Source organism: Apaloderma vittatum, unplaced genomic scaffold (assembly GCF_000703405.1).
Source record: "Apaloderma vittatum isolate BGI_N311 unplaced genomic scaffold, ASM70340v1 scaffold8084, whole genome shotgun sequence".
Lineage (NCBI taxonomy): Eukaryota > Metazoa > Chordata > Aves > Trogoniformes > Trogonidae > Apaloderma > Apaloderma vittatum.
In genome coordinates, this window is record NW_009713243.1 from 120,293 (window position 1) to 143,749 (window position 23,457).

The 23,457-nt window shown below is 35.4% G+C and overlaps 1 protein-coding gene across 1 annotated transcript in view; it reads left to right on the forward strand.

The window, feature by feature from the left end:
* Positions 1-23,457, forward strand: part of LOC104273092 (glutamate receptor ionotropic, kainate 2) — a 175,294-nt gene that overhangs the window by 119,827 nt on the left and 32,010 nt on the right. The window contains exon 7 of the mRNA XM_009868298.1: positions 17,628-17,853. Coding sequence (XP_009866600.1) covers positions 17,628-17,853 — 226 coding nt within the window. The remainder of the gene's footprint in view (positions 1-17,627; positions 17,854-23,457) is intronic.

The following is a 23,457-nucleotide window of genomic DNA, read 5'->3' on the forward strand; positions in this document are numbered from 1 at the left end:
AGCATAGGAGGTTCCACAAAAAAGATAAGGAAGAACTTTTTCACTGTGAGGGTGACAGAGCACTGAAACAGGCTGCCCAGGGAGTTCGTGGAGTCGCCTTCTCCAGAGACATTCTCCAGAGACATTCACCTACTGTAGGTGATCCTGCTCTGGCAGGGAGGTTGGACTTGATGATCTTTTCAGGTCCCTTCCAACCCCTGACATTCTGTGATTCTTAAATGAAAACATTTTAGAAGTCCTAGTAAGATACACACAACTGTATAAACTATTTCTTAGAGAAACTAGGACAGAGAAACAGTTCTCTTGCACACTATAAAGTGTCTGCCTTTTTCAGAATGATTCAAGTCTCTTTCGTGGTACCTTATCGAATAAACAGCATGTGTTCATCCATTCTGTATGTGGGAACCCTCCTGATGTTTAGAACCCATATAAACAGGCAAATACCTCGTCTGATAACTTATAACATGCCACATAACCTCATAAAGGAGTTTCATCGAACTATAGAGTAGCTTGGATTGGAAGGGACCGGAGACTTCTAAGCACATCTAGTCAAACCTCTTTTACTAGACCAGGTTTCTCAAGGCCCCATCCAGCCTGGCTTAGAACACTTCCCGGGGGGGAAATACACATTTCTGAGAAAGCTGTTCCAGTGCTTCACCATCCGCATCATAAAAAAGTTTTTCCTTATGTCCAGTATAGATCTAAAATGATGCTGCTTGTCCTCTTATTATAAGCTCTGGTAAAAAGCCTCTCTCTGTTTTTCTTATACTCTCCATTTAAGTATTTGAAGTCTCACTGGAGCCTTCTCTTCTCCAGACTAATACTGCAATTTCATGCAGTTTCTTCTGATCCAGGTAGATGCTGGCTGGAGCTCCAATAGCCTTCACCAGATTTGTCTGTGTTTGAGCTACTGGAAGATTGTAAGAAAAGTTTCAAAGTCCAAACCTGTATTCATGGGTTTTTACATAGTCATTAAGCGGTCCTGAATCCCAACAGAATGTGCTGCATAGGTTTTTGGTTTTTTATTCAAAATTTTCTAAGGCTGTGGAAAAATGTACATCCAACTGTACCTCAGTAGTATCAGATGTTAATCCAAGTGCTGCAGAGGGCAGACTGCATGCATTTGACACAGTTATTTATTTATCTTTATTCAGCCTGTAGAGGACATGGCATGATGTGTTTGTCTGAGTTTATAACTAAAGAATTAGCTGTTCATATTTCAGGGTGTCTATCTTCTTATGATATTCAGACTAGGACTCCCCAGTCAGGGTACAAGGCTCTTTGAGAATTGTGTCTACATATCTCTGTGTGAATACTATGTACAAAAATTGTGCTTTAAAATTAGGGTTCTTGAATAAGTAAAGGGGTAGGAAAGATCTAAGGCTTTACATGAGGCAGATCTGTTTGTAAATGCAGATATTTGTAGAATATAATTGTGTATAAGACACGTACTTTAATCTTTCAGAATGACCTGTTAAAACCTTAAAATAAATTAATAGAAATATCAATTTTCTGTAATTAATTATTGTAATATTAAAAAGTTTAAAAGTCACATCAGTTTTTAAACAAAGCACACTGGCCATTTGAGAGGCATTGAATATATTTGACACAGTTGTTGTGCTGAATATTCAAATGTTCTTCACATTAACACCTACAATAATATGCAATCATCTTGTGATTTAAATCTATTAGGTACTAATTTTGACAATGCTAAAGAAAATCTGAAATCTTGCAGAAATATTTCTTCTCAAATGCCTAATACTTAGCTGGGACAAAGATTAGGCAAAAAATATTAACAAAGGCTACATTATTAAGTAACAGATGTATTTGTGAAAAAGTTTTGAATGTGAAACCATACACTTCTCATCTTTTACCTGATATGTGTAACAAAAGTCAAAGCACCTGTCTTTCTGTAACCACTACTATGCAGTAATTTTTTGAGTACAATTCTTGTGCTAATATTTTTTGTTAAACATATTTTTTCTTGTTCTTTCATTGAGTCGTCACCTCTTTTAATTATTTATTTTGCATTGATTGCCTTCTGCCTCAGAGTTGAAAACCTGTTTGTACCCATATTTATAGATTCCAGACTCAGAGCCAGTTACCTTGGAAACTGTTTAAAGTGCATCTTCTTGACTATTTGTTCTATCAAATCAGTGAACTGCTTTCTTTCCTCTTTCATCTTGCACTGCACAAAGCTTGGTACTAGCAAGCAGTCATGCTAGGCTTATTTCTTACTAAAACTCTCTTAGCTACTCTGGATGACACCATATAGTACATGCTTGCTCATTTTCAGACAATCATTAGATGCCTACCATATCTACTTTTATGTTAAGAACAAATAAGGAATATCTAGATATTCTTTTCTGCTAAAAACTACTGTTAGGTACTGTAAGCAGCAAAGTTACACAGGACTAAAAGGTGTACTAAGAGGTTCTCTTCAGAGAGCAGCATTAGTTAGTGCTTCCCTTTCTCACTCACTACCCTTTACTGTGATGTGGAAACCACCAAAGTAAGTATTGTGAAGAAAATTATTTACTCAATAACAATAATTATTTTGAGAATGACAGGATTAGAACAGTAAAAATAAAGTCATTTGACATTTCTCAACAATCAGAATTCTAGTAATATGGGCAGAAGATTGTATGTTCCCACAGGTTCTTATCCTCATCTAGTCTTCAATGAAATAGCTCTACTGAAATTCTTAGCATTTTGATTCTGTCTTAATGTCTCTCGGCTTTTCTATCATATTAAACCTGTCTTGAAAATCCTGACAAAAAATAGTGGTACTAATATTTTACACTGATAGTGGCAGGTGACTGAAAAGATATTTAGGAAAACAGTCAGGTAAGCAAAGAGAATTTCTTTTTTGTTACAGTAAGGCTTAAATTGAATGTGCAATTGAGAGCTTCACCTGTGTGCCCTTTTATAACCAAATGAATTTTATGACCTTGTCTGAATATTTATACATTATTTATAAGCATTGACATAGGCATCTAAGCTTCATCAAGAATATGAGAATTGTTAAAGCTCTATGAGCTATTGTGCCTTTCTGATTTTCAAACTCCCCCTGAAATTTGGAGTTCATGATAGCACAAAATGAGATAAATCTCATCTCCCTTAGTGTAGATATCCAAAAGTTCTGCATTTGATTAAAGCAAGGTATTCATGTTCCTTTTACAATTAACAAAGAGAGAGGAACATGAGAAGGGACTGAAGACACAAAGGGTAAAAAGTTCAACGCTAAAGACAGGGAGATTTAATTACCTTCATGGATGTGGTTCCTGTCTCTCCATACTGGGTTTAATTTAGATGCCTAACTTTTAAACACCTAACAGGAGGTGAGATGAAGCTAGCCCTTTGGTCTGAAACCTAGGTATTAAACAAGAGATGAGGTTTTAGCATTGCAGATTGTTTCATCAAAAAATACCAGCTGTTGGAAGAGCAATGGAAAGATATGTTTTAGCCAAACTTTTGTCAGAAGTAGTAGTCATGTCCAGGAATACCAGGAATGTAAATGGACACACAGAAGGTGATTTAGTAGATTGGATATAGCAGAGGCTGCGTATTTCTGAGAATCCTTGAATGTGAGTCCTGATATTGTATAGGTTCACGAAGATTGTGGTTTTTTCTCATTGATGTTTATGTTTGACCATTGTTTATACTCCATTCCAAACTAGCCAGTTCAGGCTTCAGTTCTGTTAAGCATCTCTGACCGAGGTGTTAGTTTTTGATAATCTGACATTTAAAAATAGTGTTGTCCTCCACATACAGCTCCTCACAGATATAGAATATCTATAGATATTTTCTTTTTGAAATATTGGTATGTATACTATTTTCTATATAATGAATGCAATATATACAAAATTAATGTTTAGAATAAATAACGTTGGTCTTCCATTTGCTTTGAATGGTGACTTTAAAGGTACAAATTCCATGAAAATGTCTGAAATTTTTATTTTGAGAAAAATGAAGGTCCTAAGACTTCAATAACAAGTATAAATTAAATTATTTAGACAAAAATATTAAAAGAACGATAACTTTTGTGTAAATTTCTGAGTGATTATTAGTATCAGGAGAACTGAATAAAAGTGAATTTTAGCTTACAGTATATTTAACCAACATTTTTTAAAAAATAAGATGTTTTCAGTGAGCTGGTCCATTTTATGTCTATTGATGAGTGTAATTTTCTAGCTTTCTTATATTTTCCTCATCATTGCATATTTGTATCAATGGCTGATTAAAAAAAAAAAAAAAAGAGGAGACTAATTTGTAACCTGTAAATTGATCCAGGACAGCTGTGCAGATAGTAAGAAATAGGTTAATCATTGTCTTCAAGGATGTCAAAATGTTGATCCCAATGAGAAGTAAATCTATGCATGAGCTCTCATTAGTCCCTTCTCCACCATTTGATACTTCAAGTAAATAGGTTGCCCTGTAATCTGGAGGCAAAGGTACTGCACTGCGGCAGTGGTATTTGGTATTGCTTAGATAAAGCCTGTCTAAAGGAGGAGAAAATAAGATTGCCATAAACCTCTTGTCAGCTTCCAGTCTGAAGTAAACTCATACATATCAAAAAAGACTCAAAATAAAAAAAGAAGTGGAAAAATAAGCTCGTCAAAGCAAACGCTTAACAGATCTCTAGGAATTAATCATACTGTATGTGAATGAGGGTCAAAACAGTTGGTGCAGGGAAATGAAAAAAACCCGAACAACTAAGGTAGTGATTTAAAACAGACTGAAATTTTTAAAGCAAGACATAAAGGTCACACAGATTCAGTTTCTAAGGCATGGTGAGCAAGTTTCAATGAATCTCAGTAAAGCTTTTTAAAGCAAACATTCAAAACTGGATAAATCATTTTTTTATAATTGATAGGAAGAGAGCTAAGGAAAATTCTCAAGAAAGATCAAACAGAATTATGAAAATTTGGTTTTGATCAGAGAAGCTTAACATCCTAAAACTAATTTTAGTAACTTTTCTACAGAAGAAAAAGAGTTTTTCAATGATTAACTTTTACTCATATATTGGGGATTGCTGTGTTACTGTTTTACCATCTCGAAATGTTAGCAACCTAACTAAAACAGTGGAGAAGATGGAATTAAAATAAAAAGGAATAGAGTCTCAAACCAAGTCATTATACAGATGTTATTCATGATGAACATGAATGTACTCTTCTCAGAGATCTTCAATAAATTGGTACTTTCTTCAAAGGTTCAGTGCAACTTTGTCAGATAAACATAAAGCAGAGTCAAATTATAAGAATACAAATACACATTGATAAAATTATAGTACTTGGCCCTATTTGAGAAATGACAATGAAAGCAAAGTGTTGATGCACACTACTGAAGCTAACTATTGCTAAGATGAAACAATAATAGTTGATTAGGGTTTTATGCCTAAAATTAAAAGATGTTTGTGGAGGTATGCGTCTTAAAGCAGGTTATTTTTCTTTATTAATTTTATTGCCGACTTATCTGTAGCCATTTATTTTAAAATGAACTAGTGGTGTATCTGTCCAAATGCTAACCCAGGACCTCGTTAGAAAATTATTATGTTAATCAGCAACATTTTAAGCAACCTCAGCAGATGAGCAATATTCAAAACAAGAAAGAAACTATTCTCTTACTTGTTTCCCCAAAAGTTTCATCCACTTTGTCATGTTGGAAGCCATTTGTCCTGTCAGAGCTTTGATTGCTTTTGTTCTGGACACGTGCAGAGAAATCAGGTTTGCAGTGTTGTTACAACACATTTCCTGACACAATGGCTTTCAAACTCATAGGTGATCTCTGCAATTCTATCTATGAGTAGTGAAGGGTCACCTGAAAAAACATAACCACAATGGTAGTGGCATCAGTAACCAGCCAAAATACAATGACAAGCACTATCGGTGCTGCTCTTTATTTTTGTTAAACTACATGGAAACTAGAGAAGTGGTATGGTATAAAATGCAGAATAAATTTTTTAGGTTTGTGTTCTTTTACTTAGTTTTTATTGTCATTGTTTTCAGTCTTATGTGATACATATGAAAAACAGAATGGGAAATCAGTGATAAGCAATGATATTAAATTTTAGTATAGTAATTTACTATATATAGTCAGTTTTTCACTGAAGGTTTCTAAAATAGTTCTTCAAAAATTTCCCTAAAATTTTGTAGAATAGAATTTTCTGACTTGTCACAAATAGTTTAATTAAAACAATAAAATAGAGAGTGAGCTCAAAACACTATAGTCCCAGTTATTTCAGACTGCTCAGTAGAATAATATGGTAGCATCCAGGAAAGCTCAGCTTGTTTTGGTAAGCAGGTCAGCAAATATATTAATATAAATTTAGATAAATTTAACTTAATGGATGCTCAGACTTCATCAGAAATTGTGTTTCTCATTAACTTTGTATTGGATGAATACCATATTTACTTTTTGATGTCCAGTTGATCAACTTACTGACAGCTTGACAGGGAAAAAGCAGAATCTGCAATATGATGCACAGCTACATCCAATAGTTCCATGGAGGAAATATTTAGAATCCTTAGGAATTCTGACAATGCCCTACAATCATTAACATAATAAATTTTCTTGGAGTTATGATATCACATACCATCACATACAATATTTCTGTAATAACACATGGAGTTCTACTAGAGCATGTCAGTATAGAGTATCAAATATCTGTTCCTTCTCTTGACTGTATTTCAGAACTCAGATGTCACATGCCACAGAATAATTATTTCAAGCCATGTGTGAAACATTTCATTGTTGATATAAATTTCTGTGCATCTCCCCAAAACTGTAAATAATAAAGTGTAGTTACTTTCACCATATGTAACTACAAATATATAAATGAAAATTAATATTTTGGTTAATAATAAAAGTTTTTCACTGTAAGAATTACTAGGAATTTTAATTAAAAGCTTAAAACGTATTAAGACATCTCTGGAGCTCACATGGTGTGATCTTGCTGAGTAGCACAGAAAAAATTTGCTCAGCTCAAGAATTCTCTACAAAAAATCTTTTTTTAAAAAAAATACAAATTTTCCATAGCTAAGTTTTTGTTTTTATTATTGTCTTTAAGAAAAATTAGTATGAATTTTTTCCCCTGCCATTCTGTATATACATTTCTATGTACTTGATTTCATTGTTTTTTATGCAACTTTTCATTGCAATTCAGCATATCTGCAATTGCTGAAATACCTGTAAAGCAGAAATCAGGGGGTTTTTTTTGTTTATCTCAAGCACTTAATAGGTGTTGAAATTAAGGCGAGTACTTATCACTTGTATCCTTCTCTTCCTCTTCTCTAATTTGTAAAATATTTGTGTAAATAATAAGCATCTGGGTAGTGTACTAGCTTTGTAAAGGAAGTTTGACCTGTAGAAGTTTGAGCTCTGTATTACTGAGTCTCAAGCATTTAATAGGTGTTGAAAAACTTTCAACTTTTGAGGAAATTAAGGCGAGTACTTATCACTTGTATCCTTCTCTTCCTCTTCTCTAATTTGTAAAATATTTGTGTAAATAATAAGAATCTGGGTAGTGTACTAGCTTTGTAAAGGAAGTTTGACCTGTAGAAGTTTGAGCTCTGTATTACTGAGAGACTTAAATAATTTCTGAATTCGCTCTGTTTATCTTACTGTGAAAGTTTCACATTATTTCTCAGTTGGGATGTGTACCTGCCATATTTGCTCATGTAGGGAGGAAAAAAAAAAAAAAGGTAAGGATTGAGGGAAAGTGATGTCAGCCTAACTTATTTCCTTGTTCTGACTGATACAGCTCAATGTAGTATCATTTTAACTATAATTTCTGTAATTGAAGGTAAGACTACAGTTGGATTTTTATTTTCATAAATGCACACAGAAAATGGTGAAAATGGGAAGAAATAAAAAGTTACAGTACTTTTCACCTTGATCTTTCTAAGAATTCAGGGCAATTAACAGTAAAAGAATATCCATAATTTTCTGTGTGCAATGCTTAGATCCTACCATATGACAGACACTTTCCACTGCAGATCTAATACACTACTTCACTCTTGTCACAGAAGTATCTATTTCTACAGCTAATGTCAAATGTGGTCAAACTAAAATTACTTTTGCAATTTAAAGTTCAATTTAACCTGTTTCTAAAGAAGGTATAGTAGCCAAGGTTCTACTGAAACGGCAAGCGTTATATTTTTCTAGTTAGATTTCAAACAGCACAAGCTTTTGCAGTTGATACAGGGTAGTGGAAACAGAGTACATGAAGTTTTCATTGATTTTGCTTTTGCTTTTCCTCTGCAAAAAAAAAATAAATTGGAATTTTGGATTCAGTAGTTTCAGAAGACCACACACAATAATCCTTCTCAAAATGGTCTTTTGTACTTTTTTTACCAAGAATGGTTCTTCACAGTTCAGCTACCTGCCTGTGCTTACCTTTGTAATAAGCAATAATTAAGTAGTTGGCACAGAATTAGAATACTCTTTAGCTAAGTTTTGGTGTATTATTTAACAGAAGACACTAACACAACTTATTTAAATGACTGAATGCTCTAACTGATAAACTGGTGATGAACTTTCATTTTTCTCACTTTGAAAATTGCCAGTTACTTTATTCCTGCTAATATTGTGCACATCCATCTGACAAAACTGGAATTCACCAACCAGCTAACAGTACTAGAAAGAGAATCCTTTCCCCTCTGTTCTGCTCCAGTTGATAAATAAAGCAGAGCCTTTGTAGAACTTCCTTAGTCTTCACAGAATCACAGCATGTTAGGGGTGGGAAGGGACCTCGAAAGATCATCTAGTCCAATCCCCCTGCCAAAGCAGGATCATCGATAGTAGGTCACACAGGAATGTGTCCAGGTGGGTTTTGAAAGTCTCCAGAGAATGAGACTCCACAACCTCCCTGGGCAGCCTGTTCCAGTGCTCTGTCACCCTCACAGGGAAAAAGTTCTTCCTAATGTTTTTGTGGAACCTCCTATTCTCCAGCTTACACCCGTTGCCCTTTATCCTGTCATTAGACATCCTGGAGAAGAGCCTAGCTCCGTCATCCTGAAACTCACCCTTTATATATTTAGCAACGTTAATGAGATTGCCCTTCAGTCTCCTATTCTCCAAGCTAAAGAGACCCATCTCCTTCAGCCCTTCCTCATAAGAGAGATATTCCACTCTCTTAATCATCTTTGTGCCTTTGTGCTGGCCTTCTTGGCCACGAGGGCATATTACTGGCTCTTGGTCATCCTGCTGTCCACCAGGACCCCAGGTCCCTTTCTCCTACACTGCTCTCCAACAGGTCAATCCCCAACGTATACTGGTACTTAGGGTTGTTTTTTTCCAGATGCAAGACTCTGCACTTGCCCTTGTATTTCATAAAATTTCTCACCACCCAGCTCTCCAGCACGTTTTCAGAAGGTGTACTATATCCCTTTCTCTTTTACACTGCAGTACTGCCTGTACTCACCTATTATAGATATCTTAAGTTGTAGGACGCAACAGACAAATTGTATTTTACTCTAACTTCTGACATGTTATATGATTTTGTCAGTACTGCAATTTTCCCCATCAGCTTCTGGAAAGTTGGGTAAGGATTCTATGTGTCAGTGCTTAAAAATAAAACTACATCTTATAGCTCGATCTTATTAGCTTTATTGCTCATATTTTCTGTACAGATCCCTAATCAAACACACATAAATTCAACTATGCATGTAGATGAATTCTTTATGATGTATTCTTCAGCAATCAGTTTGGCTGAAATGTTCCTCTGGTTTTTTGCTGTAACCTTTTATCCCATAAATTTTAGGTTTTTTTAACCTCTCAATTGTTGGAGAAAAGCAGCTCTTTAAGTGTTATGTTGCTTATCTTCTCAAGTATGTTGTGTAGACTACAGGTGTTTCAAGATAAAACTGTCAGAATTATTTGAAGACCTGGCAGATTTGCTAACAAACAAACGGTTCTGATCAGTATCCTACCACTCCTCTGTACCTTTGATATGAACCACATATGGCATCAATCCTGTTTGCCTGAGTTAACTCCAATTTTCTAGTAACCAAGGTCAGACAAGTACAGAGAAAGACTCAGCTGTTCTTAGCTAGAACATATGGTCCAATGTTGTTGGTAATTTACTCACTGTAATAAAAAAGTACTGAATGCTAAATTCAAATCCCACTGCAGAACACCTCAGTGGTGGCTAATCTATGGCTAGCAAATATTTTACATGAGATATTTTGTAAAGAAATACTTGAAATTACTGTCTATTTTTGATGTTCAGTTTTGTTAGGTCTAAGAACAGAGCTGATGGGGCAATTTATTGAGGGGAAATATGAATGCTATGAATTTGATTTCTAATGCTGCCTGATGAGTTTCTTTCAAATCAAAACAGCAACACAATGTTTTGGGCATAGTGCATGTTAATTTTGCTTTGAACATTGCACAAACATCTTCCATGCCTGGGTAGATGTGATGAGAATACAATTGTTAAAATCATGGTATTGTGACAAATTCTTACTCTCTCAGAGGTAAATATTTAAAGTAGTATTTGTGAATTTCATGCTCAGTTCTGATGGTGAAGCTGTGCATTCACTGCTTTTAGGAAAGGAGATTGCTACCAGATACAATGCAAAACAAAGTGTGGAGTTTTGTACTGCAACGTGTATCTGAGAACAGGCAGAGTGAACAGAAGTGGATTTATTTTTTCAGAATCTGCAGAATAGAGGATCTGCTTTTAAACTAAATTAAATTTGCTTAGGTATCTTATTCCTGCTTATAAAGGAAGAAACCTACAGAGTATGAGAAATATCACACTTGTCATCTTCCACAGTATTTTACACAAAGAACTGTTGTGATGGTAGTTATAATTCAGTAGAGGACTATAAATCATACTGGTGTAAAAGGTAAGGAAACTTTCTGAAATCCATTAATGACTTTGGAGCTGTAAAATCCTTACTTATTTCCAGGTCAAAGCTGATAGTGAAAACTTATTTCAATGGCATTAGGCTTTGGGGTTTTTTTAACCATAAATTACTTTAAATATTTAACATTTGTTCAAAATCTTTGGGTTTTAGAACAAAAAAGTCAGCACAATCAGGGCAAGAGTAAAAATGTCTTTCTCTGAGCACTACATTTTTCATTCCTTGTAGCTCTATTCTTGGCAGAAACACCTTTCCTACCTTTTTTTCATTTGTGCTCTATGGACCATGAAAACTGCCGTTACAGAGGAGAGAACGCTGTATGCATTAGTTTTATTGTTTTTATGCTGACACGACAAAATCTAAGTCAGCTGGTTCACTTAGGGGTTTTCAGGCCCCAGCAGTTCTGAAAAAAATAGAGGAAAAAAAAAGGGGAAAAAAAAAAAAGAAAAGAAATGCCCAGAGGTCAGAGTCAATGAGACCAATCTGATAAAGAGGAGAGTGTCTTTTTCAATTTTCTTTAATGACTGGGAGAAAGCCTGTCTCATAGTTCTAGGAAATGAAGAAAATACAGTACTACAGAGGTCATTTTTATAACTAGTTGCTAATCTGGTCAGAAAATCAGATGATGCACAGAGGTTCACATGAATTAACAGTCTGTTCATTGGCTGACAGAAGACAACTAAGCTGATTTAAGTCCAGTCTGCTGTCCAGCGCAGGTGGAGGAATATATAATACTCTCAGTACACTTAAGATGCTAGCGATTACCACAGTGCTATGAAAAACTATGCATTAACTTATAGCAATGATTCACAAATGTGCACTACACGTATGTGAAGGAAGAGTTTGGAATGTCTATGGCATCACGTTATGTTATGAAGCCATCAGGTGCAGATATGCAATTAAGAGCAATTGTGTTTTACATATATGTGATCAGCTATGTCAGAATCGGTAAATATACTGATGCTGCTGCCACAAAAAACAACACTTTTTGAGTGTAAAATTAGCTAAGACTTGCCAAAAATTAGAAATTATTTCAGTCATCAAAACAAGTTTCAATGTAGTATTTAAAACAAAATACCTGGAAACAGGACATATATTGATGCTGTACAAAGCTAAGGAATATTAAGATATGATGTCTTCCATTCTTATTTCTGTAGGTGATCCTGATATTTATCATTATTTGCATATATTGTTGTTTAGCTCATAAGTCCCAGCAATAGATCATTGTTGCCCACTTCACAAATATTGGGCAGTTTGGCAAAAATACCTTTTCCAAAGAATTCAGATTCACACTAAGAACTGGGATATATGAATTTGCATACACATATATAATTTACAGAAAAGAGAAAGTACACAAAATGCACCAAGAAACAGGAACATCATCAATCATTGATAGATATTTGAACAGTAGCAATGAAATTTTACGGTCTTCCATTTGGTGTCAGTTCAGGAAAAAGAGCAGTCTATTTATGCTTGTTTAATATTTATTTTCATTTATGAAAGTATTTAAATTCTTTCAGATAGCCTTATCTTTCTGATTGCCTGCATTTAAAATGCTCAAGGACAATTACAGAATTCCTAAAACTTTCTTTAGCTTGGGCTGTTGGTTTGTTCTTTCAGCTTTCAGTTTTAAGCTTGTCATACTGTCATTTGAAATGTATTCAATTAATTAACTTTGTTTATCTCTCTATTAATGGTACTAATCCTCTGTGGCCTAAATTACTGATGACATATCCCAAATGTCTTAGAACAGCTATGAGCTGTAAGAAGATCGCCTATAATACTTACTTCACCTAAATTTGACATCTAGCCTTCTTCTGTTTAGGAAAAAAAACCAAACAACAAACCACAAAAAACTTGAGATACATTAGTGCTTTTACAATTATTAAGAACATCAGAAATCTAGCATATTTCACTGCTATGTAGATTTAGGGTACATGTCAAAACAAAATGTCAAACTTATGAAAATAAATAAGGAATTAATAACCTATTTATATTTTATGAACTATTCAGCTCAGATTTCCATACGAGTCTTCAGAACTTCGAAGGAGTCAGTATTTGAAACATTTGGGATGAATCTTCTTGAATTTCAAAGGACTAAATGAAGAGTAAATTAAACAGGAAAACATGTTTGCCTGAATAATAATGGATTTACCTTTGGCTTGATCTATAAACTACATAAGTTCACAGTGTTTTGGGGTTTGTTTATTTCTTTTGCTTTTGGTTTTGGATTTATTTGTTGTTGTTGGTTTTTTCCTGAATAGGAAATAAGATGTTATGTTTTGTTTTGCTTTTTTTCTTGAAATTGCTCAAAGTCAAAATTTGAAGAGTCTCCAGAAGCTCTAAGTTGGAAATGACCTCTCCTTTCCTCCTATTAAAGGAAATCTGCTTTCCTAACGGAAAGAAAAACCTTAGATTAGGTTGTTCGCAGTGATGTTGAGCTGTCTCAAATATTTCCAGTGAGATCCAGTGCTTCTCTGGGCTACCTGTTCAAATGCTTAGCTATTCTCATGGTGAAGGACTTTTTATTTTTATATCCAACAGAATTTCCCTTCAGCAACTTAGGCCATTGCTTCTCACGCTGTTGACATGCATCCTGATGAAGAGAGTAACTTCAGCTTCTTTCTAGCCTTCTCTTTAAGCAACGGGAGAATGTGATTAGATTTTGTGTAAGCTTTCCATTTCAGGTTTGAACAAACCCATATCTATCCGTCTTTCTTTGTAAGTTAAGATCTGCAGCCCTTCGATCACCTTGGTGGACCCTCTCCAATTTTAACCTCTCTCTTGAAATTGGAGGACCAATACTGGACACTTTTCCTGGTGTGCCAAATATTGTGGAATAACAACATCCCTTGTTCTGTTGGCTGTAGTCTTGTTGATACAGCCAGCAGTTTGCTTTCCTGCTGCAAGGATGGGCTGCTTACTTATATTCACCTTGCTCTCCTCTTGGATCTTTAAGTCATTTTCAGCAAAGATATGCTCCTGCTGGTCAGTATAGATGCTTGGGTTTACTTTCTTTCAGAGTGGACTTTTGTTGACCTAACTTTCTTCCAGGGTATCCACCTCTTCTCCCTGTTCTCCTCATCCACAAACTTGGTGAGAGTGCTTTCAATACCATTTTCTAAACTCTTTATAAAGATCTGGAACAGTATCAGGTCTGGGATTGATCCCTGAGGCACCCCACTCGTGACAGATGCCAATCAGGCCTTGAGCTACTAACTGCCAACTCTCAGCCAGTTCTCTATCGTATCCTGCAAGGTTGTCATCACGAATGTTGTGAGAGAACACCCTGGGCATCTTGCTAAGGTTCGTATGTCATTCTTTTTGTCAGTGGAAACACAAAAGTGGTAAGCTTGTGGAAGTAATTCAGATCCAGCATTTCACAGTCTGTGTATTATAGAAGGTCAGAATAAATGCTCATATTTGTTCCATTTGTTCCTTAGTAGCCTGTGTCCACTTAGAATAAATGTTCAGGAAAACAAAAGTCACATAGCTGTTATAGACAGCGTCATCAATGGAAAATAGTGTAGCAGGATTGAGTCTGTAGTGGGTTTTTTTTGACTTAAAGATTATCATGGTTTAATTCTTATGTGCTACAGTGTGCTTTTATAAAATATGTGAGAACTGGGCTTCTGATTTTATTTTAATGTGGTTTTTTTTTTTTCTCTAAATTTAGTCTTCATTGCCTTTAATCTTTCCTTCAGCCTCCTTGAGTTTCAATATTGTACGGGTGACAGCAAAGCTAAAGCATTGTCTGTGACACCCGAAGGCTTTTATAAGCCAAGAAAGAAGTTGGATACGATCATTAAAATAAAAATCTCCATTAATGGGTCTGCACTATTTCCTTTGTAGAAAAATGTCAGAAATTACCTGGCAGATTTTTACTGTGCATTTATCCAGTCTTCTCTTGTATCACGAGGTCTGCTTTCCTGTCATTTGATGCTTGTTTATTCTGGCAATCATTCAACATTGTGACATTTTTCTAATCTTGTGGTCGGGAGTCTCAATGCTTAAATATTTGTCTTTCATAGCCACTGTTTCAGAATAGAGCAGTAACACATTACTAATGCTGATTCCTTCTGTTTCCAGCCTCACATTTGTGCATAACATTAGGCTGACTTAGAACCTTTTCTGTACTTCCTTCTGTGATCCCTGACATGCATAGTTATCTTCCAATGATAAAAATCTTTAATTTATGAACGCTGAGTATGTCACTGACAGTATCCTCTGAATGTCATTGTGAGAGCTACCATTTTATGCACCACATAGATGACTTGCTTGATTTGCTTAGTCTTTTCATTTCCATCTTTCTTTTTAGTTAGTTTCTCTATTTTATTATTTTTTATTATTCCAGTGAAATTCAAATGTTGCAAAGCATAGGTGGCTTTCTTACTGTTCTGAACTGTCTCCAACAATACTGAGGGAACACAGGCATGATAAATCGTGTCACCACAAGTTATCTTATATAGACATCATTTCTGGTTGATTTCAAGTTACATTGGATTTCCAGACAGTGATTTCCAGTTAGAGAAAAGAGTATGATGAACTAACCCAGATAAAATAATGCACTTCATTGATAGAGTATATAAGTTGATTAACCAGGATGATTTGTACATAGTGGAAGAAGATGGAAACATAATGTAAATTGTAGCATCTGCTTCTATCAGTATGAATGATGCAGTCATAAGTACAAGAAGAAATATGTACATATTGGAGTGTCTTTAGTTCAATGTCAAATTGGCTGCTGATTCTTTTTATTGTTCTGGCTTCTTGATTTTAGTCATGTGAGTCTGCTGAGTGGTTTGCTAAAGACAGAGGAAACTCCTTGGTGACTGTGTTTTCCTGAGTCAAACACTAGGTTTTAATTTTTAGATAAAACATTCTCTGTTATGCATAAAATGAATCACATAACCTGTAATACACATGTTTTTTGATAAGAATTTATAAATGCTATTTAGAATTTAGTGTTCACAAGTAGGTGGGCCGTTTTCCTTAGCATTATTTCAGTTCTGATTTTAAGTGCTTAAGGGTGGAAGAAAGCAGTGCAAAAGACCCTGGATTTTTTTAACAGAGAAATACAGAAATGTGCATGTATTATGGTTCATTATTTCTTAATTTTCTACTATAGATCATTTAGCTTTTTACTGTATCTTTTTCCCCAACATGCATCAGCAATGTGTATCTAACAGTTTACTGAAATTCTTGTATCTTATAATCTTTTATATTGATTACTTATAGTGAATAAAATATTTGTTTTGTGTACTGGAGTAAAAACTGTATGTCAAAAAATATTTTTCAAATATTGAGGAATGTTCTTTTTACATCTTTTCAGTATTACCTAGTAATTTAGAGCTGATGTGCATTGCTTGATTTTTGCCACAGAGCAATATTAAATGTTTGCAAGAATTATTTGATTTTCAAAACAAGCCCTATGAAGAGAGACCATATCTTTTTGGTCTTCTCTATTTCATGTATTCACAGTATATTTTGCAGAAAAATGGTTTCTCCTTTCTTTGTTTCTAAAATCCTTTGCAGCTGAACACAGACTATGTTCAATACAGCAACAATGAATTAATGCAGAATCCTAAAAGTCTTCAGCTTTGTTAGCATTGACACTAGAGTTCAAATACTTGATTTACCAAGTCCCCAGGCAGAGTGAAATAACTGTTGGATTGTATCTCAGCAGGGGGAGAAAGTCATCTTTTTTTCCTAAATAAATGTTCTTTTTATTCCACATACAATGCTAATTCTCCTCTGGGGCAGAATTTATGGCTGCCAGTCAGCTGAACTTCAGAAAGGTTTGTAGTGTCAATCTTTGTTTAATATCTCCACCAGAGCTGACGGCAGAGTTATGTTTAAAGCTGGCATTAAAAGATGAAAGACTCCTTAAAAAGTCTGATTATACTGTTTTTTATGCTATATTTCTTCATTTTATTTACTAGGCTAGATTTAACATTACCAAACATTTTCTAGTACATCTTGAGTTTGAAACATTATTGAAAAGGTAGCGCAAATGTAATATAAAATGTTCAGTACTTCTACTACTTTCAGTTTGTCTAGTGGTTATGATCTCTTAAGCACTGTGTTTTAGAGAGATGAGGGAAAGTAATACCTATTTTTAAGTAAGCTCAGGTGAAATAATGGAAGCAACTCCTCTATAGTTGCAGAGCATCACTTTGTGCCAAATTACTCTCTTCCTATCATAACAGTTCTTTTCATTCTGGGAACAGTAAAGTGGAAAACATATATCTATTTTTAAAAATTTTAGTAGTCAATTTCTGAATGGCAAGCTAGTATTAGTGTGCCCAGAGTGTGACACTATTTCTTTCAAGTATGTTTACAATATACCATGGATAAAATGTTTGCTCCCCTCTCCCCGCAATTGTTTTCTTCATAAGTGCTTTGATTACTTATGTTGCCACACTGCATTGACTACAATGAAATACTTAGCAGTTTTCTACTGAATTCAAATACTTGTAGGCCTTCATCCTGCATAGAAACATATAAACAATAAAAAAACCCCAGATAACAGATATTGTGCATTTTCTTGAGAATCTGTCCAGCTCTTTTGTTTTACACAGACATGCTGAGACATACAGATGAGACCAAAGGTACAGACAGCATTAGAAGAATGCACTGGTAAAACCTGACAGGTAGTAAAGTGTGATAAGAGTGCAATGTACAAACTGAGAATTTCCTTTTACTCTTATGAGCATGTTATTCTTATTCATATTGCATCTAATATTTGTCTTTCAGAAATCCAAAATCTCCACTTATGACAAGATGTGGGCTTTCATGAGCAGCAGGAGGCAGTCAGTACTTGTCAAAAGTAATGAAGAAGGTATCCAGCGTGTGCTTACCTCTGATTATGCATTTTTAATGGAGTCGACAACCATTGAGTTTGTCACACAGCGGAACTGTAACCTAACACAGATTGGAGGCCTGATAGACTCAAAAGGTTACGGCGTTGGAACTCCCATGGGTAGGTGATACTTCAAGAATTTGTTCTCTGTTCATTAATCTTACTTGCTGCAGTAGCTTAGAAAAGCTCCAATAAACTGTTGCTTTCTCTAGACTGCTAACATTTTTCCTCATTCTCTTTCTCCCACCTGAAGAAAATACTGCATATTTTATCAGTGTTTATGGATTTTATTGAATTTTCTAAACAGAGGAAAATTACTTCATATAAGATCGGACATTTTCATATGATACATTTCTCTTATATGATGCCTTCAATATGTTCAACAACAAGGAGTACTTTTCACAGCACTTAAAAAAAATTAAATTAAACAAAATGTTTTTAAAATGTTGATTTCTCTCTTTACAGAGTGAGATGCTAGTAGTATAAGGCTTGGGCTAGCAAGTGATGATAATACTTCTATACTAAAACGGTTAATCACTGAGAATCTTAGAAGAGGAGGAAGGATTCCATAACATGCCATCTATAATCCACCACTGAATTGACCTTGTGGAATATGGTTTTGAGAGCAATTCCAATCCTGTAAATATTTTCCAAGTCACATGTTCTTGACTAGGTACACAACTTTAGTTGCAAGATTAGAAGCCAACTGCAGATGTTAGTTTGGCTGCTAGAATCCAGAGGATGGGACTCTGCAAACACTGGAGTGCTGAGTTCACATTGACTGCAGCAGTTTTTGAAGGACATGAGCTGAGGCTGTGGCTTTAGATTTCAGAATAGATGGGAGTAGAAAATGATGTTACACAAAGACCCTGTCAGTACTGCGCAATGATCCTACTCGATATTGTAAGTTAATTCTACTGACTTCTTTGCAAGGCTAATATTTACTTTAGCTTTATTTTTTTAAGAAGAATTTAGTATTTTGTGATTGATGTATGTTTTATGTTTTTTTTCAAATAGGTCTTACATTTAGTATTGATCTATTTGTGTTAATAGTACATACTAAACCATTGTATAGGGAAAGTTGTGTCCAGTATTTTAAACATGCACATGTTAAGGAATATCTTAGATAAGGCATTATCTACTATTATCACACATACGTTTCTCTGTATTTTGTAGATATTTACTGCAACTTTAATAACATCATTATAATTTTCCTTATTTCGGTAATTTGCTATGAAATGAACATCTCATGCAGAAATTACGATTCTGTTTGTTCTGTCTTTGAGCAACTAGTTGTTAGGTGTCTAGTTTTAATCCATATATCAGTTTCTCCACCTTATTTCATTGTGGCATCTCGTATTGCTGAATGACTTCTGTAGACATAGAAGTGCCAGAAGGGACTGGATTTCACTCCTGCCGTTCTTTTTTGACATCTTGCATTTTCTGACACATAAACATTTTGTTATTTTTGAGAGTGAAAACTACCTTCCCCTTAGGTTTAATATGAAAAAAAAATAATTCTAGTGATAGTTGAAAATCCTTGAATAAGCTGAATAGAAACTTGTGAAGCATCTAAAACATTGTCCAGAAGTGCTCATGGAAGTGCCAAAGTGATGGGAATCAGAGAGAATATGCTATTTGACAAATAATTTTGATTATGTGTACATCAGAAGAGAAGCATAAAAAATAGAGAAAAAATGTTGAAATACAATGGTAAAGCCAGAAGAAGACATTTAGAGGAAAAGGTGTTGAATGCAAAGAGGCAAGAAAGTAAATAGGTAAACTCTTTTGTTTTTTGTCACCTGCTTTATTTTGGGAGAAGAGGAACAATGCATATACTGTTTCTTACTAACTTTAATCATATCAAAGACATTATTCAGCTCTTATTGATCTGCAGGATTCCAAGTAATAATAAATTATCTGTGTTAAGAGAAAAAATAGTGGTGTACAAAGGGTTCTGTGAGCTGATAGTTGTCTAGAATTAAAACGAAATAAAAAGAGGACATACATGTAGGAATCGGAGATCACCAAAGGAGTAAAACAAGAGTTGAAACAGTGTCAAACTTAACAGAAGAAGTTGAAGTAAGATCTGTAAAAAAGGTGAAACCTTCATTAAAGGATGAAGGAAAGGCTGTGGATGTTATCTACCTTGACTTCAGTAAGGCATCAACACTGTTGCCCCCAGCATTCCCCTAGAGAAATTGACTGCTCTTGGCTTGGATGGGCATACGCTTTGCTGGGTGCAAAAATGGTTGGATGGCTGAGTCCAGAGAGTTGTGGTCAACAGAGCTGACCGCAGTTGGTACTGGTCATAAGTTGGTAACTTAACCAGTTGGTAACTGGTCATAAGGGGTGTCCCCCACAGCCCAGTACTGGGGCCTCTCCTGTTTAACATTTTTATCAATGATTTGAACGAGGGGACAGAGTGCACCCTTAGTAAGTTTGCAGATGACACCAAGCTGGGTGGAAGTGTCGATTTGCTTGAGGGTAGGGAGGCTTTACAGAGAGATCTAGATAGGCTGGATCACTGGGCCAAGGCCAACTCAATGAGTTTCAATAAGGCCAAATGCCGGGTCCTGCACTTCGACCACAACAACCTCCAGCAGTGCTACAGGCTTGGGGAGGAGTGACTGGAGGGCTGCCAGGCAGAGAAGAACCTGGAGGTGTTGATGGACAGCTGGCTGAAAATGAGCCAGCAGAATGCCCAGGTGGCCAAGAAAGCCAACAGCAACCTGGCCTATAACAGGAATGGTGTTGTCAGCAGGAGTAGGGAGGTGATCATGCCCCTCTACTCAGCTTTGCTGAGGCCACACCTCGAGTACCGCACCCAGTTTGGGGCCCCTCACTCCAAGAGGGACATTGAGGTGCTGGAGAGGGTACAGAGGTGGGCTACCAAGCTGATAAAGGATTTGAAACATATGTCCTATGAGGAACAGCTGAGGGATCTGGGGCTATTTAGGCTGGAGAAGAGAAGGTTGAGGGGAGACCTTATTGCTCTCTACAACTGCTTGAAAGGAGGTTGTAGCCAGGCGGGGGTTGGTCTGTTCTTCCTAGTAACAACTGATAGGATGAGGGAAAATGGCCTCAAGTTGTGCCAGGGGAGGTTCAGGTTGGATATTAGGAAGAATTTTGTTACTGAGACAGTTGTCAGGCATTGGAACAGCCTGCCCAGAGAGGTGGCTGAGTCACCATCCCTGGAGGTGTTTAAGAGACAGGTAGATATTGCCTTGAAGGACATGATTTAGTGGTGTTGATAGGGCTGGGTTGGACTCGATGATCTTGAAGATCTCTTCCAGCCAAAACTGTTTTATGATTCTATGATGAGGAAATACAACAGAACCTAAAATAAGATATAAAGTAAGATTTTCACAAAAGAAATGAAGGTACAATGAAATAGCATTAGGAGCTTTCCCAGAACAGCTAAGAAAAGAGATTAATCCTTTGTTTGGGTAGTATCTATAAGACGCTATTCAAAGAACTATAACGCATAAAATGTTTGTATCCTGTGTATTAACCACACAGTCTTAGAGGAAAATTTTGGATGGCCTAAAGCATAGTTCACCTTACTTCACCACAGAAACTTTATGAAGAAGCATATCATACTGCCTGTTAGAATAGTTTTTGTTAAATATATTACATCATTGAAGCTAGAAAATCTTACAGAGCATTGGATAATGCAAAGAAACTAATGCATAATAGTTTATTTCATTTCTACTTGAAAAAAATAATTCCAATGTCTTTAAAAGAACTTCTGAAATACAGAAGTAGATTTAATGATCTTTTTAGTGATTACAGAAAAAGTTTATAGACACACAATTGAGTAATTTATTTTTTGAGTTAATAATCCTAAGAGTAACTCGTCAAGTGCACTACAGTGTGGTGGTTTCTCAAACAAAACATATGTTACTGCTTGTGCCTATTTGGGAAGAAACATACCTTTGAGTGAATTAATACAGAACTACTTGTGTTAGAGGTATGGTATCTGAAAGATATGGATGTCATCTCCCCTGAAGTTGCAGAAATATTCGCACTAATTTGTAAAATATCTTTGTTACCAACCTTATGTTGAATACTGTAGAATGATTATGGTTACTTTTGGTGAACATCATCAAAGTAAGCAGGTGCTTACTATCTTGTTCCTTTTGAAGGCTAATAGAATAATATGTAGCAGAAGTATTAGCAGTAGTAGAATAATACTTAGCAGTATTAGAATAATACTTAGCAGAATACTTACCAGAAAAATAAGATATCAGAGTAGTTCGTGACGGGATAATCATGATGGGATAATCATGATGGGAGAATGCAACCACCCAAATATAGCACCAGCTTAGAGTACTACAGTAAAAGCTCTCTGTTCACTATGTGAATGTTATAAATTCAGATAAAGAAAGTTGCACAAGTTGACAAAAAAAAAAAAACAAACAAAGAAAACAACACACAACAGAAGATCAGGCAGCGTATTACATATCAACTCCTTCAAAACATACTGAAGAAGCAAAATCTGAGTTTACATGATTATTAATCCTTCTAGAAGCATTACTGATGTAAACAAAGTTTAGATTGCTAAAATGTGTCCTTGATGAAGGAAATTGGAATCTTCTAGCACAAAGCAGGATTGGTATATACCTTGAAAATCAAAGTACACTGATATTTTGCAATAGGTGAAAGTCATATCTTTGCTGATAACTTTATTTAATATATCAGAGATGACACCTATAGCACTGAAAAATAAAATATAATTAATTTGGTAAGTTATATATACAGTGAATGATTCTCATGATATATGTTTATAAATTAAGGTAACAGTGTCGTATGTAGTTGAATTCATTTTCAGCCAACCAATTCTGGTGCCAGGCTAGAAAATCTTTATAATGAAAAGTGAAGAACAGACCTAGGATGAGATGTTTGACAGCAATTGATACTTTGGAGCAGATAAGAGCAAAACTATTTGTAACAGGAGTGGTGTTTGCTTTGTTTTATGTTCCATCTTTGCAACTTTCCTTACAGCTTTGTAACCAAGAGTGTAACACTTGCAAATTCTCTGTCTGGTGACATTCAAAACCCACCTGGAATTGTTCCTGTGTGACCTACTCTAGGTGATCCTGCTCTGGCAGAAGGGGTGGACTAGGTGATCTTTCAAGCTCCCTTCCATCTCCTAACATTCTGTGATTCTGCTGGAGCACATCTGGGTTTTTTCCCTTCCAGTTTGAAGCTCCACACATCAGGGTTTTTTTATTGGCTGTATTCTGGCCTGTCATGTTAAGAAGCACTATGTTGCCAGTACTGTGCTCTTCATCAGTGAATCTGGTAGATAGGAAAACTTTTGTTAACATGCATAAAACTTGAAGTATGTTATATAGTTTATTTCTAATAAAAGTATACATGTGTCATGTAAAATTTTATATTGGAAGTACATACATATTTCTTTAGTGGTTGGAATTTGGCTTTGTGTGGGCCACACCTCATTATCCAAGGTTTATATTCAAGAGAAGAAGGAGAGGAGGGAAGAAGAAAAGAAAGAAAGAGAAGGAGAAATAGAAATGACACAAAGCAAGTGAACAAAGGAGGGGAGGGATGAGGCAGGGAGAGAGAATGAGCCCTTTGAGTATGCAGAAAAACTTATGCTTTTAATGATAGATGCTTTAAACTGTTAGTTACCCCCTCCAGAAGTTTTAATTGTTTTGTTTCTTCACAGAAATCGTAGAATCATAGAATCATAAAATG